Source organism: Myxine glutinosa, chromosome 2 (assembly GCF_964187855.1).
Source record: "Myxine glutinosa chromosome 2, kmMyxGlut1.1, whole genome shotgun sequence".
NCBI lineage: Eukaryota > Metazoa > Chordata > Myxini > Myxiniformes > Myxinidae > Myxine > Myxine glutinosa.
Genome location: NC_136262.1, coordinates 221,827,288 through 221,849,909, shown reverse-complemented (window position 1 = coordinate 221,849,909; position 22,622 = coordinate 221,827,288). Strand labels below are relative to the sequence as shown.

The following is a 22,622-nucleotide window of genomic DNA, read 5'->3' as shown; positions in this document are numbered from 1 at the left end:
AGATGTCATCTGCATAAGCAATGCTTTTTAAGGGGTGGGTTCCAATAGTAACACCAGACAAGGACTTCCGAAAGGTATTTAAGAGGGGCTCAAGGGATAAAGCATACAAAATTACCTGACAGCGGGCAGCCCTGCCTTACACCTCTCCCAACACAAAAGGGAGGTTCAAGTTCATTGTTTATCTTTAAAATAGCCGATATGTTTGAATAACATAATTGTATGTGGGATAGAAAGAGAGGTCCAAAACCAAAACATTTTAGCACTTCAAAAATATATGTATGAGAAACACTGTCTAAAGCTTTCTCCTGGTCGAGGAAGATCAAGCCACAACTTTCATAATTAGTCTCACAGATTTCAATGACATCTCGGACAACAGAGATATTATCCTGAATATTGCGACCAGGAACACAATAAGTCTGGTCCATGCGTATGTCTCCTAGTAGGGGTGAGACGAGACGCAAGGCCAAAGCCTTTGAGAAAATTTTATAGTCCGTACACAATAAGGACACTGGCCTCCACTGTGATATGAGCAATGAATTTCCTTTTTTTAGGAAAGAAAGTAAGCACGGCTCTCCTGCAGCTCAGTGGAAGTTCACCCTTCTTCAAACTCTCCAGGAAAACCAGAAGCAATTCAGATCCAATCAAGTCCAAAAATTTCTCGAATAACTCCACTGGCAGACCATCCAGGCCAGGTGATTTCCCTCTGTCTAGGCTTTTAACCCTTTGAGTATGGATGACGTCCAGTGCCGCAACCTGCGAAAAAGTTTTGTGTATGGATGACGTTACTACACGTCATTGACTATACCTATAAATAGATCGTCAGTACGTGGTTGCATTCCCGTACCAAAATGCCAAATTAATCCCGTACCGGGGTTTTTTTTTTTTTTTTTTTTTTTTTTTTTTTTTGTATACAAGATCGAGGCTCGTGAAAGAGCGAACATTAATCACACAGAAAAGACAAACAGACACATAAAACAAATAACATCGGGAGTGGTAGACAAGATGGGGAGAGAGGGGGAAGGACACAAACACAACATTTGAGAGCAGGGACCGAGAGACATGGAGACATCGAGAGATCTGTGGGAGGGAGAGGGCTTTGGGGGGGAGGCATGTGAAGGGGGGGAGGCATGTGAAGGGGGGGGGGGGGTGGGAGAGGTATAAACATATGGACACTGCCAGGATTTCCAGGAAAGAAGTTGGAATTTCAAACAAGGTGGATCTGGGGTGAATTAGTGGGGGTAGAAAAGATCAAGGTTATGGATGGGGGAAGATAAGAGATGGTGGTGAACAGCTGTTTTAAAAACCTGGAGGGAGGAGAGGGATTGAAGGGAGTGTGGGAGTTTGTTCCACAGGCGGGAGAAAAGAGGAATGAAAGAGTGAAGGTGAGCAGAGATCCGAGATTTCGGCAGTTTAACCATCAGAGGGTTGCTGGCAGATCTTGTGCGACCTGTAGGAATATTTGGGGGACAGAGCACAGAGAGAGCTGGGGGAGCAAGGCCGGAGAGGAGTCGGTAGAAGACAGAAAGGCCACCTACCTGCCTGCGGTGAGTGAGTGAAAGGCCCTCAGAGATAGCTTCATCGCGGGAGATTCCAATGATTTTGAAAGCTTTGGATTCAACAGCGTGAAGCCGAGCCAGGTGTGAGGCAGGAGCACCAGCCCATAGGGGAGAACAGTATTCCATTGAGCTGCGGATGAAAGCCTTGTATGTGGTGAGGAGCTCAGGTGTGCCGAGGAAGGACTTCGCACGACGGAGGATGCCCAGTCGGCGACTGGCTTTGGAGGCCAGCTTGGAAATGTGGTTTTCCCAAGAAAGATCATGGCAGATAGTGAGACCCAAAAGCTTGAGTGACAGAACTTCTTGGAGAGGATTGTTGAGAAAGTAGATGGGAGGGTTGTCCAGTCGATCTTTTCGGAGAGACATAGTAAGAGAGTGAGATTTGTCAGGATTGAAAGACATGTTCCACTTGTTTGACCAGTCTGTGATTTTGTCCAGGTCTTCAGAGAGTGAGGAGGCTGCAGACTGCCGATCTGAGGGAAGAGGAATGGAGCGGCAGAGAGTGGAGTCATCAGCAAAGAGATAGAGAGGATTTTCCAGAGAGTCGGAGAGATCATTGATAAAGACCAGAAAAAGCACAGGGCCCAGCACACTTCCTTGGGGAACTCCAGCCTGAACAGGAAGGGGAGATGAGAGAAATCCATTCAGGGCCACACGTTGACTACGACCAGAGAGGAAGTCCGCAAGCCATGCATGGAGATTTCCATGGATACCATAGGAGGAGAGTTTGGTGAGCAGAGCTGGGTGCCAGACCGTATCAAAGGCCCGTGATATGTCAAGGGAGACAGCTCTGATTTCCTGTTTGGCATTGAGGACCTCCATCCATTGTTGAGACAGCAGAAGCAGCATGTCCAGAGTAGAGTGACCTGGTCTGAAACCAAATTGATGATCAGAGATCAAGCCATTGGAGAAGAGGAAAGATTTCATATCCGAAGCAATGATGGATTCCATGACTTTGCTGATAATTGGTAGCAGGCTGATTGGTCTGTAGTTGCAAGGATCTGTTTTTGCACCTTTTTGTGTAAAGCGGTAATGTTAGCTGATTTCCAGGATGCTGGCAGATGACCTTGAGCAAAAGATAGGGTGAAAAGAACAGAGAGAGGGTGAGATAGAGCGGCAGAGCAGGATTTTAGGACCCATGGGCTGATGCCGTCTGGTCCAGTTGCAGAATCAGAGTCGAGGTTTGACAAAAACTCCTCCACCTTGTCAGGAGAGAAGGACACAGAGTCCAGGAGCAGTTGGGTTCGACTGGGAAAGGTGGGAACAGAGAGAGATGGGTTTGGGACTAAGGATTTCGAGGCGAACACAGAGTTGAGGCATTCGGCTTTGTCACGTGCGATGTCAACTGTGTGGCCATTTGAGGTAAGGGAGGGGATGGAGGGGGAACAAACACCAGAAACGGATTTGACCAGACGCCACCAGGATTTGGAGGAAGGAGACAGGTTTGAGAGTTCATTCTTGAGTGAGGAGAGATAGTGCTTCCTGGCACTCCTGAGGGTAGACACACACTTGTTCCGAGCTTGGTGGAAGGAACTGAGATTTCCTTCAGTTGGATTAGCCTTCCAAGAGGCAAAGGCAAGTTGTTTCAGGGCAACTGCCTCACCACAAGATTCAGTGTACCATGGACGGGAGGAAGGGTAAGACAATTGAAGGCGAGATGGGATAAATCTGTGCATGACAGAGATCAGTTTGCTTTGGAAGAATTCCCAGGAAGAATTGATGTCAGAGGCAGTGGAGATGGGAGACCAATCCAGACGATTGATGGCTGCTTGAAGACCGTCCCAGTCGGCCTGAGTGAAATGCCAGACTCGTCGACGCTGAGGAGGCTCTCTGAGAATGGCCAGAGAGATGTCCACTTTGACAAGCACATGATCAGAAGAACCGATTGGAGCAGAAGAAGAGCAGCAGACATTAGCAGGGAAGTTTGTCATAACCAAGTCTAGAAGAGAAGATACTCCATTGGCTGAGATCCGGGTCGGGAAATTGACAGATTGTGTCAATCCCAGTGAGTCACAGAAGTCCTTTGCTGAGGTGCCATGACTGGTGAGAGAGGAACCCACACCCAACCAGGTGGCATGATGACAGTTGAAGTCACCACATATGAGGAAGAGAGAGTTGGGATGAGTGGATAGAAGTTGGTCCATGTTGTCAGACATTGAAATGTAGATGGAGTCATCACTGTTTGGGGGACGGTACAGAACACATATGAACAAAAGGTGGGAGCGGAGAGGAAGCCGTAACCAGAGGTACTCCTGCGGGTGAGGAGGAAAGAGAGCAGTGCAAGGAGAGTGAGGAAGAGAGTTTTTGACAAAGATAGCCACCCCACCACCAGGCCGAGGCTCAGGTCTATCATACCGGAGGAGGGAGTAACCAGGAAGAGATATTAAGGAATCAGAGACATCTTGAAGGAGGAAAGTCTCTGTTAAGCAGATCAAGTCTGGATTGTCAGAAGCAACCTGTATGGAGAGATCAGTCAGGTTTGAGCGAAGGCCCCGGATGTTTGAGGTCCATACCGTTAATGAAGAGAGAGGGGGAGCATCGGGTACAGGACAGGGGAGGGGAGGAGTAGGGTAAGATGAAGGATGAGAGGGGGAGGTAGGGAGAGCAGTTGATAGTGTTTCAGATGTTGCAGAAGAGTTCCAAGAAAGGGAAGGATGAGGAGGATGAAAGGTTTGATGGTGAAGGGATGCGGCACAGTGAGGGGTTGTTTGAGGGGGGGCAGAGGAAAGTAGAAGGTTTGGGGGGGTGGAGGTATGAGATAGAAGGGAGATGAAGTGGGGAGGAGGCAGCTTGGAGGAGGAGGGGGGAGGAGAGAGAATTGGAGAGGAATGGTATGGGGGGAGAATTGAATGGGAGGGATTGGGGGGGAGTTTTGAAGGGGAGGAGTGAGGGGGGGGTTTAGGAGGGGAGGGGCAAGGGGGGAGTTTTGGAGGGAAGGGGCAAGGGGGGAGATCAGGAGTGGAGGGGCAAGGGGGGGGATTAGGAGGGGAGGGGCAAAGGGGGAGTTTAGGAGGGGAAGGGCAAGGGGGGAGTTCAGGAGTGGAGGGGCAAGGGGGGAGTTTAAGAGTGGAGGGGCAAGGGGGAAGTTTCGGAGTGTAGGTGCAAGGGGGGGGATTTGGATGGGAGGGGCAAGAGGGGAGTTTAGAAAGTGGATGATTAATGAAAGACGAACATTGATAACAAATTGGGTTTGTTGTGATTTTCAAGTTAGCAATCCGATTCAGAACGATGGAGGAGGGATGGAATGAATGTGAATTTAGACCATGTAGTGAGGGAGACGTATAAGATATTGAATTTCTTTTTTTTGAAGTGGAATGAGTTGGAGAGGAAATTGAGAAAAACCTTTTAAATAGGAAGAAAAACAGCGTGTTGTAATATACCACTGAATAAAACACAGAAGGGGAAAGGTTAAACATATTTAAATAATATTTAAACAGAACTATGAACAATCTTATATGCACAAAAATACCAACGGGGGGAGAGCCGAGAGGGACCACCACGAGTCACGTGAACAGGGCAAACGGTGGATGGCAAGGAGATAATGGGGGTGGGGCGAACAGCACACCTGGACAGAAAATACAGGATGAGACAACAGTACACGTGGAGAAAAGAAAATAAATTTTTTTGTTTTTTTTGGGGGGGGGGGGGGGGGTGGGGATTTAGAACGTTAGACAGTATTATGTTCGGGTTAGAAGGGAAAAAACCAAGAGCCAAGCAAAACACGCTTAAGTTAACAAAACACCGACGGGGTACAACTACAAGGCCACACACGAGGAGCAGAACACGATTAATTAATTACGAGTTACAGGAAATTCAAACCAAAACTAACTATAATCAAACAATATCGCATGGACGATAAAATAACGAGTTGAAATTTGACAATCTATCTGGGGAAATGGGGGAGAAACACGTGGTCGAAGAACGAACGAACGAATAAGAATGAATAAACGAATGAGCACAGAGAAGGTAATGTCTTTTTTTTTTGTTTTTTTGAGTTGAGATTTACATAAGGAAGTAGGCTTTGGGGTGGAAAGACTGCGAAAACAGAGAACGAAAGTTATTGGATCACAAACGACAGGCGCTGAGAGAAAAACAAAGCCTCAAGGTTGTACAGTGTTCACTGTACAAGGCCTCAAGACGACACGAATTAACACGATTTTCAATACAGGTATGAAAGATTTGCACCGAAAATCTTTGTTGGGACAATATACGTACATACACCATAAAAGAAATACAGTTATAACGAAAATACAAATGGGAACAATTACTTAACTTCGATTTCGATGGAGAGCGTGTGGAGCTGCGAAAAAACGAACCCTCACCAGCAAGGGTGTTATTTATCAAAAGAAAATCCCGTACTCAAACGGTTAAGGGCAACAGAAAGTTCCTCAAGCGTGAGCGGTGACTCCAAATCTGTTCTTTGCTTTGGAGTTAGTGTACCGACACCATCAAACAAGTTCTGCATCGACATCTGTTGCCTGGTCAAGTGTGGAGAGGAAGAGTCTTGCATCCTTCTTAGTTGCTGCAGGGTTGGTCATGATTGAATTATCAGGACGTTTCAAAGCAGTAATTTGGGGATGAGGAAATTTTGTTTCAAAATCAAAGAAAAACAGGGTTGGAGAATCCAGGAGGTAAAGGTGCTGAAAGCGGTCTCGTTAGCACTCCTTGGGTTTGATTAGAAATTATATTATTAAGAAGAGACTTCTTCTCACATAGTCTTAGTTTATTTTGGGGGATAGGATGGGTTTTTTAATTTGTTTGGATCTGGAGAATCTCCTTCTCCAGCTCCACTTTCATTCTGTGTTCTACCTGTGTGTTTAGAAAACAAAACTGCTGACAGAAACTTCTAATTTGTACCTTTGTGTTGTCCCACCACAATCGCTGGTCCTTAAAACGGGATTTGGAGCCTCTCAGATTGATTGGACCACACCCTCTCAAAAGCATTCCTAAAGGAGGGGTTATCTAATGGGGAAATGTTTAGTTTCCAAAAAGAGTGGTGATTTGGAGATAACCCTACACGGTAACTCATGGTCATGAGGTGATGGTCGGAGAAACCAGACGGGGAAATTTCAGTGGCGAGGGAGAGGTTCGTAAATGGCAAATTTATATAAAATCTATCAAGCCTGGCAAGGGTCACTTGATTATTGGCAAGCTTCCACCAGGTAAATTGATGGGTGCCTGAATTTTGTATCCGCCAGATATCTTGAAAACCAAAATCTCTTATTATTTTAGATGACAGTCTGGCTGGTCTGGGTTGAGGTTCTGCGCCATTCCAATCACACAGGTTGCAGGGTGCAATTAAAATCACCGCCTATTGGTTCACGAGTTATCAAGTGACCACTATATTCGTCATGTGTGTGCGGCTGTCTGTGTGTGTGTCTGCCTGTCCGCAGCATAACTACCTGATGATATCATCCGATCTTGATGAAACTTGGTTGGGAGGTTTATATCATGATCTAGTTGTGTCCTGCCTCGAGTGGGCATATTGCGCCCATTGTAGGCAGAGCCGCGCCCGAAAAACATGTCTTTTTAGGGGGTAATCGAGTTCAAGCTACATCTTCTCCGATGGGTTTGGTGGAATCTGGCAGGGGTTTCGGTATTTGGTTTGGCCAATGTCATGTGTCTAGCCCCACGGAGCTCGATTTTTCATTTTCGCCGCAAGGTCACAAGGTCACGAAATTTAGAAAAGTCGATTTTTGATGGTTTTATTACATTGTTCGCTTCCTGATAGGGTGAAATGTCGTACATGTTTTTATATTATCACATACATCATGAAATACAAGTTTTCCAACAAATTTCAAGAATCTTCGACCTTTGACAAAGGTCAAATTTTCAAAGTTGTCGGAATCGAACCGAATTTTCGGTATTGTGTAGCTAACTAGTCTCATAACAGATAATACATTCCTATTTATATATTTTCAATGTCGGTTTTGACCGTTGTCATTGAATACCGTTCGCTCGTGAACCATCGTTGTCTCATGACTTGTTATAATGCACTTCTGCAAGTCTAGCTGCATCATGTGGAGTCGTAACCTGTCATAGAAGGTTCGTCGGTCTGTGCCCTTTGAAGGGGCATAGACATTTATTAAAGTAAAATTTATGTCTCCATCAACAAAATCCAGTGAAGCTGAGTGACCTGGGAATATTTCCTGAAATGAGAGTTGGAGCGGGCAAAAATGGGGATTAATGAGAAAGGCAACTCCTGCTGTACGAGAGGTTGAATCGCTAAAGTAGCCGGCCTTTTTCATCATTAAATTCCATATAGCGTGAGACGATGGAGTCGAGTGGGTTTCTTGTAAGAAAGCCACATGCCTATTTTACTTTAATTGTCTATAGTTTCCTTTGCCTTACAACAGGGGGTTCTTAACATTTTTCCCTGTCAAGACCCCCAACGGATTGCCCACAATGTCCCCATACCCCCTTTGCCAGACTGTTGACTGACCAAGGCGCACCGAAGGTTCGCATAGCTCGGGGCATGTCCCCCTAGAATTTTTTTTAATTTCTCGGTGCTCTGTGGTGCATTCTGAGGGGTGTTTTTACTTTAATTGCCTAATTTTTTGGATGAAAATTGGTAACTTATTACCCAGAAAATGGGCCAAGTTCGGGGATCCGCACCTGATTACCAGTCCCATTAGGTTCCAGTGTGACTTCAAAATGTCTCAATAGCTTAGTTTTACATATGGATAATTAGGAACACAACAGGAAAGAAAATCATTAGGATTTTATCCCTATTTATTTCTTTGCTTGTTAACAAAGAAACAAAACAAACTAAACTAAACTAAAACATGCAAGTTTTATGCAAGCCCTTTTACTAATCTAGTGAGATTGTTGCTGCTGTTTTCGTGAAATCAGAATAGGGAATCGGGGCACAGTTCGTGACAACGCCACTCGCATATCATCGGACACATCAAGTCGATTTCTCCACTTTGATTTCAGGTTCATTAATGCAGAGAAACCTGTTTCACAGAGATACACAGAGATTATATTTAAATATATATTTATTATATATTTAAAGTTGATATTTCATTGAATTTATTACAATTTATTATTATAATTTATTACGAGTCCCATACCCCAGATTTTGGTCCCCATACCCCCAAGGGGTATGGATACCCCAGGTTAAGAACCCCAGCGCTTACAAGGTTGACCACTTGGATCATCCTAGGCTTGCTCGCACCACCATTTATATTGAGGCTACCAAAAATAGTCATAGAGATGTAAAAGAGGTAAGGAAAGGGAAATATGCGTATCATCCTTTTCGTTCGTTTTTTGCCTTAACAATGTGTTTCTTAAGCCTACTGCATTGGGTTCTGTGAAATTGTGGTCACTGGGTCGGTGAATAATACACCTTGCGTTTCAATAAACCCATGTAGATCAGGAAAATCATCTTTTATTTCAATATAACTTTTTGTAAAAGTCTGGTTCAGAAACTTCACCATTTGCGATGGTAAGACGTTGGAATCACTGTATGTGGGGAATTCCTCAATGTCATAGGATTCCTCCCCAGACATGTCAGAAGCACTATCTGGGACCCCTGGCACTTGAGACGCCAGAATACTCTGTGGTGTGCAGGTGTCATCCTGCCCTGTTTCTGTAGGAACAGGTTGAGGGAGATGTTCCACCAGAACCCTGGGTAATGTGGGGTGGAGGGGCGATTCTGCAACCTGCTGCACAATTTGAGGTTCTTCCTCGGGACAATCATTGTGCTCAGGTAAATTTTCTAAATTAGCCGGTACAACGACTATTTGATTTGAAAGATCGCCGGCAGGTGCGTTGAAACACTGAGGGGTCGAAATTTGCTCTTTTTACCCCCCAGTCGAATCTCGACCCGACTTGTCATAATCCACACAAGGATTTAACGTAGTTTGCACTCCAACCTCATCTGGAGGTAGCGCATGCAACTCCATCACATTAGGCTGAGGGTCCATATCGGCAGCAGGCAGAGGATCTGCATTCACATTTAGCAATACTTCATATCGATTACTCATCGATGTTTTATCAGGTGGTACTGAGTCCAATGCATCGGAGTCTAACACCACCTTTTCCTTACGGGGTGGAGGGACATTCCGAGGTGTTTTCCTCTTTCTCAAAGAGGAGACGAGTGTAAAACCATCCCAAACGTTTTCTTTTTCGGATGTTATCGATGTCGATGGTACGTTTTCTGTCAGTATCAGGGGGTGTTGTCTGCTCGGCCACTGCGGGGGCAATTTGTGGACAAAACCGTTTTAGATGCCCAAAGTTCCCACAGCCAAACCATTTTAACGTTTCCGTGGACGCATATACCTGGTACTCGTGATTATCCACACGAAACGTAAATACCGCGTTGAGCACCATGTCCACATTGGATGCAGGAAACACAATGTACACCTGCCGCCGAAAGGACATGATGTGTTTAGCCTGCTCGTTGCGACATCCCAGAGATAACATCGTGATCTCCGACACCACTGTACCATACCGAGAAAGCTCTTTTAAAATTAAATCGTTTTTCAGGAATGGGGGACAATTTGATATCAAGACTTTCACCGTTGGGTGTCCAGTGGGGAGACCAGGGCAAAATGTTAATTCTTAGAAGACAAACCGGTCGCCACAATTTCATGCACCAGCTGCTCTTCAGCTACGAATATTACCAGGCGTTTGTTCACCCGTGAAGCTGCACAGATTTTCTCGAGCCCGATTATGTTACCCACTGCAATGACGATGTCTTCCACGGTGACCTCGTTAGGGGGAACGCAAATCCACGCCATGTTTCCACGCCCTCGAAGGCAGCGTAGCGGGAACGTGCCGGCATTACGACGATCGGAAAACCCTCGGCCGAAGCCGAGATGGATTTGGGGATGGTGGAGGGGTAGGGGTACAGCTTTCTGTACCAGTAGGGGGGAAAAAGGGAAAAGCTCTACTCGGCATACACCAGCACGTGCGAAACTATCGCGAGGGTCAGAGTGCCGATGGACTCACCCCTCGATCTCACCGAAAGGCGTGGGCTCTCTCTCTGTCTCTGTCTCTGTGTCTGTCTCTGTCTCTCGAACGGTTGGAGGAAGGGAAGACCAAGCAGGGAGAGCGGGCATGGAGGTGGGGGTGGGGGAGAGGGAAAATGGGAAGGGAGGACGAGGGTCATGGTACCGGGTTTGATGAAAATGGAGTGGTGGGGGGAGACAGAGAATACACAATGTGAAAATAAACAAAAATGGAAAGGAAAGGTGAGAACAATGACCAAAAAAAGGGGGGGGGGGGGGTAGAAAGATCGAAAGTCAGAGCAGCTCGCACCCCACCACACATGCACAGCTGCCATCTTGCCACGCCCAACACACAAACGGCCAGCAGGGGGGGAGAGGGAGACATTGAGAGGGAGAGGGGGGGGGGGGGGAGAAAAAAGAAAGAAAGGAAGGAAGGTGAGAGTGGAAGGAAGGTGAGAGTCTGAAGAAGTTTTATTCCTGTATCCATCCTGTCCACCCCATTCCTCCCCACCCCATTTTTTGTCGAAGTCCTCCTCTATTTTGTCCTTCAACTACATTGTTCCCCCTCTCTTGACTGTTCCTTTTATCTTGTTGCGACCTGATCCATTCACTGTTCTATAGCTGTTGCATGAACCTCGACTCTGTATAAAAAACAGACATAGGTTAGAAACCATTGTGCATGCTGATGGGCCAAATGGTCTCATTCTGTGTTGAAGTTCCTTGGAAGGAGGTCATCAATTATTGATTGTGGACCATGCTATCTGTCTATGCGTTAGTCTGTCTCCCATTTACGAAGGCCGTTTCCCGTGCTGAATTTGAAAAGCTCAACATTCACTTTTGAAATAGTAGAAAAAATATGCAAATATGCAAGCAGAAACAAAGCTTGTTAAACTATTATACATGCACATTGGCCCTAATGCCAAATATCATGTGTGGTCATACAAAAATGCACACATTAAAGCACACAGGACAGAATGCATCATCATACTATCAGCATTTGCAGAACAATGTGCAAAATATATTCCCCACTTCCCTCCTATCCCCTGGACTCCCCTCCCGCTCTCCTCCAGGAGATGAGCTGACAGACCATCCCGCGAGGGAGTAGATACAACAAATAACTCTTAACTGAAATAGTGACCATGAACAACTATGCCACACCTGCAGTTGCTGCAAAGATTGTGAACAACAGGGGGTGCCTGTCACACGTACATCCACCCGGCTTAGCTACTCACTGGCAGTTTGTAAGATCCCTAAATTGAAGCCGGGAAGAAATACTATATATCTGAATCAGGGAGTCAAAACACGTCTGTAGATTGATTGTTTTCCTCAAGGATTAGGCTGGAAGTCATATGGGATGACTGATGCTGAGATTAGCAGTGTCAGCTAGCACTGGTTTAAGCAGTGGATGTTCTGTGTATTTCACAGACTGCAACTGAGCTGGAATACATATTTATAACTTTTGACACACACACACACACACACACACACACACACACACACACACACACACACACACACACACACACACACACACACACACACACACACACACACACACACACACACACACACACACACACACACACACACACACACACACACACACACACACACACACACACACACACACACACACACACACACACACACACACACACACACACACACACACACACACACACACACACACACACACACACACACACACACACACACACACTATACACGCACATATATACGGACAAAGGTGGATACTTCCTGGGAGGGCTCTGTTCCACCTTCTGAAACCGGCATATAACAGCCCAATGAGGAAAGGCAATTCGTAAGTTGTAAACAAAGCTGCAATGGTTGTGACTGAATGAATATTCATAATTTATAAGAGAAGGCAGACAAAAAAATCAATTTAATTCTCAAAATATCATGTCAGTAAATAATAAAAACTCAAAGCTAACCAAAAAAAGTATTGATTGGTACAGATAAGCAACATGTTTTAGTGCATGTCAAAGTGTAGGAATGCATTTGATCCAGAGGATTTTGGATTTGCCAAAGCCATGCTAAGTCCCTGTGGAACATTGTATCCCTTTCCTTGAAACAGCATAAAGTTCAGAGAGACGGTGGATTACTTGTATCTGAGCTGGGAGCCATCTCGTAAAATACCATGGGATTATCAGCTGTGTAGCCTGAAAATTCATACCTGAGCTTCTGTCGTGGTTGAAGATACCTTTTACAACCTTACACCACAAGCCCTCTCCTCCACACGTACCGCAGCGATCTTCCTTTGCTGAAGAACCGACAATGCCATCACAGCCAACTATCTAGAAAATGGTGCAGATAATTCCGGGGTTAAAATGCAAACAAAAAGCATGATCGATCAAATTCCAATATCTAGAAGCAATCATTTTAGAACATTCCTAAATATGAATATTCTGAAAGGAAACGTATGCCCAGCATTTGAATTAAGATTTAAAAAAAAAGATCCTCAAATAAACAATGCCATAAACACCTTACAAGAAGTAACTTTTGACACGAAGAAAAAAAAGTTCTTACCTACTGGATCAGAAAATCAACAGGATGTTCATTGAGATATGCCAATCACCATGGTACATCAGGAGAGGCTGATATTTGGAGTCTTAACCCCCTCATCAGAGCAAAAGAGCTATTTTATCTGATTAAGCCTTAATGTCCGAAACATCAGCTTCTCCTTGCTTACCACGGTGGTTAAAATACCTTATAATACCACAATGTTCTGTTTATTTAATCAATTGTCCTTCCTGTTCATGTAGGAATATTGATGAGTTGATGAGTAAGAGCCTTATTGATGAGTAATTATTGATGAGCCTTATTGATGAGTAAGACTAGCTCTTTATTCCTACTAATTATACACTTGTATTTTGAAAAAAGAAAAGTTTGCATTTTGCATTTTTTGTGAGGATCCAACTCTGAGGACCTTTTCACAACATCCACTAGAAATTGATGGTTGTGTAAAAATTATGCCATGGCGATTGGGACTATCCAGCCGAGGCAGAGCGAAGTGAGATCGAAGCTGTTTATTCCTGATATATGTTGTGTAGTTGGCAATGAGACTGATCACCTGAGAGATTACAAACTCTCAAGAACAACTTAACCTAATCCTTTTTCATTGTTTGTAAAGGACAACTATCTGAGTGAAAATAATTACATCAGTGGGACTTTAGCAGCACAAATCCATGATCTTTCCATAAATTCTGTTTAGCGCAGGTTGTTACCTACAAGATGAAGCACAGCTCAGGAATGTCAATGCAAAGCTACTATTTAACTCTACCTGCATGCATTTATTTGTGTTAAAACGTTAAAAAGTGTTTTTGTCCAGTGCCTACAACAATATTGCGCCTTTTGTTTTGCAGAATGAAGAAAAATCATTTTCATCCTTGAGATGCAAACCTGACACAAGCCGTGGTAACAGACATCTGTTTTGGGGAAGGCACATGGTGTTCCATCCAAGATGGTCTTTGCCACCTGCACAGCTCCATCCTTGCTCCCATTGGTGCAGAATAAGGCACAAGGTCTGTCTGAAACCCACCAGACAGTCAGCATGTTTATTAAAGATCAACCTTCCAGACAGTAAACACGTTAATCGAAGATCAGCCATGCAGAAATGAAGCCCATTTATCATTCTCAGACAGCAGATAAAAGAGGCAGTCAGAGACTCCGATGTATATGAATGGGAGAAGGAGTGAAACAAAGGCCGTCTTGGGCCTCCCAGCTCAATGTCCCAAATTAATTTAAATGAATTTTACTTCATGAGTGCATATATTGAACATTTTATAATTCTCCAACTTATCCCCAGGAAATTGCCTGATCAAACAATCTTTACAGCTTTTTTCATTATCCTGGCATCCTGGCTCTTACAAAAACTTAGCAACAAAAGTTGAAGCTTGTATTCTCTATATTGCATGTTCACTAATGTTCATATTCAGCTTGAAAATAACTAGCACATTCAGCTGCATTCCCAACAAACAAACATGATGTCGTTAGAAGCCAAAGTTAAGTCGTAATGTGAAAAAACAACATGGCTGGCTGAAATGAGAATGCAAATTGCCAATGACACCAGTCTACAAATGATCACAGACAAATTTGCATTGGCAAAAAAGGCTTCGACAATGCATGTGATAAGCCTGGTGTCGGCTTAACGGTTATTGTGGCTGGCTTGAGATCTTGGGGTCTTGAGCCCCTGTCGACTGTCGTGCTGTTGAAATACCACCAGGTGGGTTGACTCAGCCTGTTATCCTTCCGAGGTCAGCAAAATGAGTACCAGGAAATAACACCAACAATGCATGTGATAATATCAGTGACCGCAATACAAGCACGATTCTTGTTTCCCATCGAATTAGACAATCCCGCTTTTGCAGTGCGATGTTGCGCATTCTTTGATTAGGGCAACCTTTAGTTGATGACGACGGTGAACAAAGAGGTAGACTTGGTGCCAACACTTCCAGTGGATGTCCTAATTATGCTCAAATAGATTTAAGTCGAGATAATCTAGGCTCGTCAATGTAAGCGATGTTGTACTCTTGAAGTGCAGAAATGTGCACAGTGTGGACAAGAGTTTTCATCTATAAAGACCAAGTTGAGACATCTCCATTGAGAATAATGCAGGCATAATGATCCCATCCCTATATCTGACACCAGACATAACACCCTCTTAGATGATGACATGATAGATTGTTCAGTCCACTTGAATGCCAGCCTGTATAATCAAGCTGTCTTTACCAAACAGATCATGCTCCCTGAAGGCAGAACCTTGTCTCCAAAATCACTCCCCACCATGTCTCCAACATCCAGCTCGTCTATTATATTGAAGTCTACAAAGGATTCAGACATATCAGTGAAAATAATATGCCACCAATGGTTGATTATTAGCCAGTTGTGATGTTGACACAAAATGCATGCACTGGTGTAGATGGCACTGTTAGAGGAATATGGAGCACTGCTCTTCTGGACCTCATACAAATGGCAAAAAGCCTGTTCCAAACTGTCTTGGTCAATAAAGCAATGATTGATTACTCTTTGCAGGTCATTTGAGAGAGAGATCGTGCTGTTGAAAAGCAGTTCCATTCTGCCAAGGGTGATAAGATAATGATCTTCTTGAAACCGTTGGACAATATGAACGAGGTATATCTCCATGAACTGTCGAGTCTGACGGTACTTTGATGGTCCCCAAGAAATTACTTAAACAGGGAAACTGGTGGTCTGAGTCATGAGCAAACTCATGTTACATTAAATTATGCACAGCCATACTTAAACTGACTTGAACCAAATGGCGGCCCAACCTACAATTATAATATGTGTATATAGACATGTAATCCCTGGTGTTGGGCTAGCGGTTAGGGTGCCGGCTTAGGATCCTAGGATCCTGGGTTCGAATCCCGGTCAATCGCTGAATTAACGCCAGGGGGGTTGACTCAGCCTGTCATCCTTCCGAGGTCGGCAAATTGAGTACCAGTTCACTGGTAATTCCCTGCTTGTCGTTAAAGGCGGCAAAAAGGGTTGGCGTCAGGAAGGGCATCCGGCCATAAAACATTGCTTCAAAAAGGGGACCGAAAAACAACAACAACCACAGTTCCCGAAAAAGGCCAACCCCCGCTTGCGGGGAAAAATGGCCTCTAAAGGTGGTTTTTTTTAAAGTTTTTTTTTTATATAGACATGTAGCAGATTTTGTGGGAGATGTGACTTGCACAGGAATTTCAAGGATTGCTCAGTCGATGTGAAGATTATCATAACATTATATGTTGCTTGTTCAATTTTATGATTGCTGCTTAGTTATTGTGAGGAGTGCATATGTAGGCATATATATATATATATGCCTATATACAGGGGGCTGCAAAAGTAGGTATACAGTAATGCAAAACAAAACGTGCGCACAAAACGTATTTTATTGATTATACAAGCATATCAATAATAAACATATTATACTGGTATTAAATAAGTATTAAATTAACTAGTACACAATAATAAATTAAATATAAGTATTAAATGAATCCTAGCACCACTATTATAATAATGGTAATACTGGTATAATCCTTACTGTATACCTACTTTTGCAGCCCCCTCTATATATGCCTATATATATATATATACCTATCTCTATATATAAAGGAGGTGTGTGTGTGTGTGTGTGTGTGTGTGTACACAGATTCGGAATCAGCATAAAATTCCGGTGGTTATAGGCTACTTTTTATTTTAATATCAATGGTTTAAAAAAACCGGGCCAGCTGCAATTCCATGGTGTAGTTTGTGGCGGCGCTATTGCCCCTTTCCGATCCCATGACGCATTGCGGTTCCGATTCGCGATAAGGTCGATGCGCTATCACCGAAACTTTTCCACCTTTTCCATACCTTGTAATCAGATTTACCTTATCGTCCATCGTAACCACATTACGCTTGGAAACACTAGCATTATCCTTCTTCGGACCCATGGCTAACACAGACACAGTAAAGGAATACTGTACGTCGCCTCCGTTTTGAATGAGAATCAGCGGTTGCGCGTACGTACAGTATACTGTACGTACATATTTATATATTTTTAATGTGCTTTTTATTGTATTTTAAATTGTTTTTTTTAGCTTCTTTTATTGTTAATTTATGTACTATTTTATTTATTTTAAATATATTTTTAAGGAAAACAAATGTTTTCACGTCCGTAGGAGTGACGTAATGTCGCACATAATGACGTTCGCTGCCCGGTCATGAAAGAAATTATGATTCTCTTGCCAAAGTGACATGAAGATCAGGCAGTAAACCTCCCAACTGAGTTTCTCAACAGTCGGGCTGTGGCCTCAAGTGGAATTGCAGCTACACTTGAAGGAGGAAGGACAGCTCTGGCTGTGGCCTCAAGTGGCTTTGCAGCTACACTTCTTGAAGGAGGAAGGACAGCACACTCAACTTTCAAACTGCCTTTGGATTTGACCAAGCAAGACACCCCAACCTGCAACATTAGCAAGAATTCAGCAAACGCCAAGATCCTTCAACAGTGCAAAATCATCATCTGGGATGAGGCTACTATGAACCACAAGCAGGCATTCGAAGCAGTGAACAGAACACTCCAAGATATTTGCAACAACAAGAAAATCATGGGTGGTGTGACAACTGTTCTGGCTGGAGACTTTCGTCAGACTCTCCCAGTCATCCAACGGGGCACAAGAGCAGATCAAGTCAAGGCCTGTATCAAGTCTTCTTATCTCCTCTGGCCACATGTGCAAAGACTTACCCTGAATACCAACATGAGAGTCCACCTTCTTGGTGACAACACTGCAGGGGCGTTCTCAAGCCAGCTTTTGAAAGTTGGCAATGGCCTATACCCTCAAGATGCATCAGAACAAATAATTCTACCATTTGGACAGTTTGTTGAAACAAAAGATGACTTGATCAAAAAGGTCTTTCCCAATATGGAGACCCAGTTCCAGGACTCATCATGGCTTGCCGAAAGAGCCATTTTGGCCCCCAAGAACAATGCTGTTCAAGAGATCAACAATTTGCTCCTCCACCAACTTCCCGGTCATGAAAGAAATTATGATTCTCTTGACAAAGTGACAGATGAAGATCAGGCAGTAAACTTCCCAACTGAGTTTCTCAACAGTCTTCAGCCTCAAGGACTCCCAACACACAGGTTGATTCTCAAGGTGGGAGCACCAATCATGCTTCTAAGGAATCTTGATCCACCAAAGCTGTGTAATGGAACACGATTGGCAATCCAGCAAATGATGCCGCATGTCCTAGAGGCAACCATCCTCTCAGGACAATACAGAGGAGAGAAAGTATTCATTCCAAGGATACCACTTATTCCACCTGACCTTCCATTCTCCTTCAAGAGGATTCAGTGCCCCATCAGGCTATGTTTTGCTATGTCCATCAACAGGGCCCAGGGGCAATCAATGAAGGTTGTAGGCCTGAACTTCACAGAACAAGTGTTTGCCCATGGCCAGCTGTACATGGGCTGCTCGAGGGTTGGAAAACCAAGAAATCTTAATGTCTTGCTTGGCACCAAGTAAGAAAACCAGAAATGTTGCAAACCCAGAGGTTTTGAGAAATTGAAAATTGGAAAAATAAAAAAACGTCATGTAGGAAATGGACTGTGATATTGCTCTAAAATATACATGTTCTTTTCATCATATATTTGTATTATTCTTATTCAACCCGGGCGAAGCTGGGTACCTCAGCTAGTATATATATATATACCTATGTATATATACCTTTATATATATACCTATATATACCTATATATACCTATATATATATATATATATATATATATATATATATCTATCTATAATTCCAGTAATCTCTGTCTGTACGTCTGTACGTCTGTACGTTTGTTTGTCTGTGACCGCTGTTTCTCGACAACCACGGGTCCGATATACTTTTAACTTGCCAGGTATATTGCTGGGGACCCGAGGATGTGCCTTTTCAAGGTTTCATATTAATCGGACAATTACTTACCGAGCTATGTCCAAAAAACGATTCAACCAATCAGAGAGCAGCGAACGATCGCGTGTGCCGAACGTGGAGGACATACTCTGCCTCGGATGGCACATTTGACAGCGTATTCATTTATTTCACGTTTGCAAACTATGTTGGCGTTAAACTATGTTTTAAAACTAATAAAACCGAATTTGCGATTCATTCGCTTTCCTGCGCGTTTGTGCACGCGATGGCGATTTCTTTACCAAACTCCGGAAGCCGTTCGCTTTGGACCAAACCATTGCATGTAAATAGAGGGGGGGGATTGTCACCGTACTCGCAAGCCGTTCGCTTTGGACCAAACCATTTCATGTAAATAGAGGGGGGGGGGGGATATAATTTTAGATATAGATATAGTACGGGCAATGCCCTAGTATCTATAATTCCAGTAATCTCTGTACGTTTGTACGTCTGTACGTTTGTCTGTGACCGCTGTTTCTCGACAACCACGGGTCCGATATACTTTTAACTTGCCAGGTATATTGCTGGGGACCCGAGGATGTGCCTTTTCAAGGTTTCATATTAATCGGACAATTACTTACCGAGCTATGTCCAAAAAACGATTCAACCAATCAGAGAGCAGCGAACTATCGCGTGTGCCGAACGTGGCGGACACACTCTGCCTCGGATGGCACATTTGAGAGCGTATTCATTTATTTCACGTTTGCAAACTATGTTGGCGTTAAACTATGTTTTAAAACTAATAAAAACGAATTTGCGATTCATTCGCTTTCCTGCGCGTTTGTGCACGCGATGGCGATTTCTTTACCAAACTCCGGAAGCCGTTCGCTTTGGACCAAACCATTTCATGTAAATAGAGGGGGGGGATTGTCACCGTACTCGCAAGCCGTTCGCTTTGGACCAAACCATTTCATGTAAATAGAGGGGGGGGATATAATTTTAGATATAGATATAGTACGGGCAATGCCCTAGTATATATATATATGTATATATATATATATATATATATATATATATATGCCCATATAGTATATATATATATATATATATATATATATATATATATATATATGCCTATATATATATATATATTCCTATATATATATATGCATATATATATGTATATATATTAGGTAGGGCTTAAGGATAAACCACAGTGTGTAATTGCCCTGTGATTTTTTTCCTTCGTTGTTATTGCATCAGAAAGGGCCGCCATTACAATAACTACAACGATTGCACTGTAAATGGACTCATTCGCTCACAACGCTGCCAGGGCTAACCAACATCCAGCACATTTGCCGATCAACACGCAAACACTGTCTCACGGCCTTCGACCTCAACCGAGCGTTCAGTGGCTTGGTTGACGCCCCAGCCTTCGTGACGTTTGGTGATTGGACAGAGAGTAAAGCGTGACGTCATCGTGGGAGATTCGAGAGCTGAAGGAGAAAGGGACACGTCTCGCCGTCTTGGTCTCTCTGTCGTCTGGTTCTGGCTACGACGGTTTGATTTGTGCTTCGGGTCGCTCGGCTGCGGCTGTTCTGGTTCGGTGTGCTGGTGCTGAGGAAGAGCAGTATTAGCCTTCGTCGCCGGTTTGACCGTGAGAAGAAGGTGGGGGCGGCCGTTTGTGGGGCTCTTGGTGCTTCAAACAGAGTGGGGAGCGAACGAGGAGCATCGCCCGGATTGCCTCATGTATGTGGCACTGCGGAGAGCTCACCATGGATATATATATATATATATATATATATATACACACATGTATACATATATATACACATGTATATATATATTGTTGCGAACATGGAATTTGGCCTCCATATCCGCTTGTAAATATTCCCCTATTTCTCCAATACTCCCCAACTTTCCCCAATCCCCCATTCCCTAGTCCCATTGCATGTAAATAACAATCAGTAGAGCCGACCTTCCCCTTATTCCCCCATTAAATGTCGTGCCCAGGTCCACCGCACCACACGTAGACAACTTTCGGACATCTTGCTAGTTATTCTTAGTCTATGTCAGTTAAGGCCTCGTTTCCATTAATTATGACTCTTCGTTGCACCAGAATGTGATTATATGGCATCAGTAGTGAGTTTAGGACCTTTCCCATACCTCCTTCCATCTTCCATACCTCCTTCCATCTTCTTCCCCAACAATTACAACAACAACAGAGGAGATGGCGGCGGCGCGGGGGAGGATGCGTCCTCACACCGGCTCGATTAGCGCCATTGACCACGCGCTCCACGGGGTTACCACGGAGGGGCTGGCTGTCAGCTCCTCCTCAAGGGCGGAGCCTGGTAACCCCCCGCACCCAATCAGAAGGGCGGACCGATTCCATCTGGGGCGGCGCTAGCGAGCCGAGGGCGTGTCACTCCCCGCCGGATATACGTGGCGACTGACCGGAAGTGAAAAGAGATGCGCCCCCAGCTGGAGAAAGAAGTACCTGCGCGCGCTGAGTCAGAGGCGCCCCGCCTGAGAAAGAACGTTGCCTGCGATCGCTGAGAGGAAGCGAACCCGCCTGGGAAAGAACGTTACCTCCGAGCGCTGTGACCTCCCCGCATCTTTGGACCGGACCGAACCGTGTGGATTCTGCTTTGAGCCAAGAGTGCACCTTGAGCCATCGACTGCCTGCCTTTCCTGCCATCAACCCCCGTGTGAGTCAGCCTTGTCCCGTTTACCTGTCGTCTGTTGGGGTCAATATAAGAGTGTGTCTAAGTGCCTGTCTTCCTGTGATATACCTCTAGCCCCTGTAATCTAACCTTTCCGTACGAATATAATTGAGAATCGAAACATTGGTGTCTGTCATTATAATCCAGCCGGGTGTCTTCTTTTCCTTTATTGATCCAGCGTAGCGCGGCTCCGTCAACGTCGAGTATAATCGTGTAATTTGTGCGGACACGACGGCCATTCCGCTCGGCCCACCTTAACATCAAAGTCGTGTCTGTAACAATTGGTGTCGAGGAGTGAGATTCGGACCCGGGACTAAATTAGTTAGGCCCAAATTTTGGGAGGGAAAATCGATTCGGAGCGCGTACTGCGCTCGACAAAATCGATCCGGAGCGCGGTCCCGCGGTTACTGCGCTCGACGAAATTATAACAGCAAAATTTGGATTTGTGTTACGAAACTCGAATTTGGAAAGTCGCGCTATGGCGGATCAAGACGGCTGGGGTCCGGTAGGGGAGAGTGAAGCAGGGTCGGTCCAGGACCAAATTGAGACACGTGAGGAGAGCGAAACAGCGAGGGTAGCAAGCACGCAAAATGGCGCCTCGCTGGTCACCGCGCCGGCGACCGTGGCAGCGCCCCCGGTGGATTGGAACTTGTTTTTTATACAAATGAAGGCCCTTATGGCCCAGAATAATGAAGAAATGGCAAACAGAATGGGGAACCGGATGGATGCTCAGGGTGAGCGATTGGAGGACCAAATGGGGGTAATGGGGAACCGGATGGATGCTCAGGGTGAGCGATTGGAGGACCAAATGGGGGTAATGGGGAACCGGATGGATGCTCAGGGTGAGCGATTGGAGGGCAAAATAGGGGTAATGAGGGACGAAGCGAGGGGTACCAGTGAGGGATTAGACAATAATTTTAAGGGATTAGACAATAATTTTAAGGGATTAGACATGAAATTTGGGAAATTAGACGATAGATTAGGGGAAATAC

General features: G+C 44.5%; 1 protein-coding gene across 1 annotated transcript in view; it reads right to left on the bottom strand.

The window, feature by feature from the left end:
• LOC144890842 (A disintegrin and metalloproteinase with thrombospondin motifs 19-like) overlaps positions 1-22,622 on the bottom strand; it is a 184,838-nt gene that overhangs the window by 116,666 nt on the left and 45,550 nt on the right. Inside the window, exons 2-3 of the mRNA XM_078772701.1 lie at positions 13,931-14,058; positions 12,705-12,825 (exon numbers count right to left, since the gene is read on the bottom strand). Coding sequence (XP_078628827.1) covers positions 12,705-12,825; positions 13,931-14,058 — 249 coding nt within the window. The remainder of the gene's footprint in view (positions 1-12,704; positions 12,826-13,930; positions 14,059-22,622) is intronic.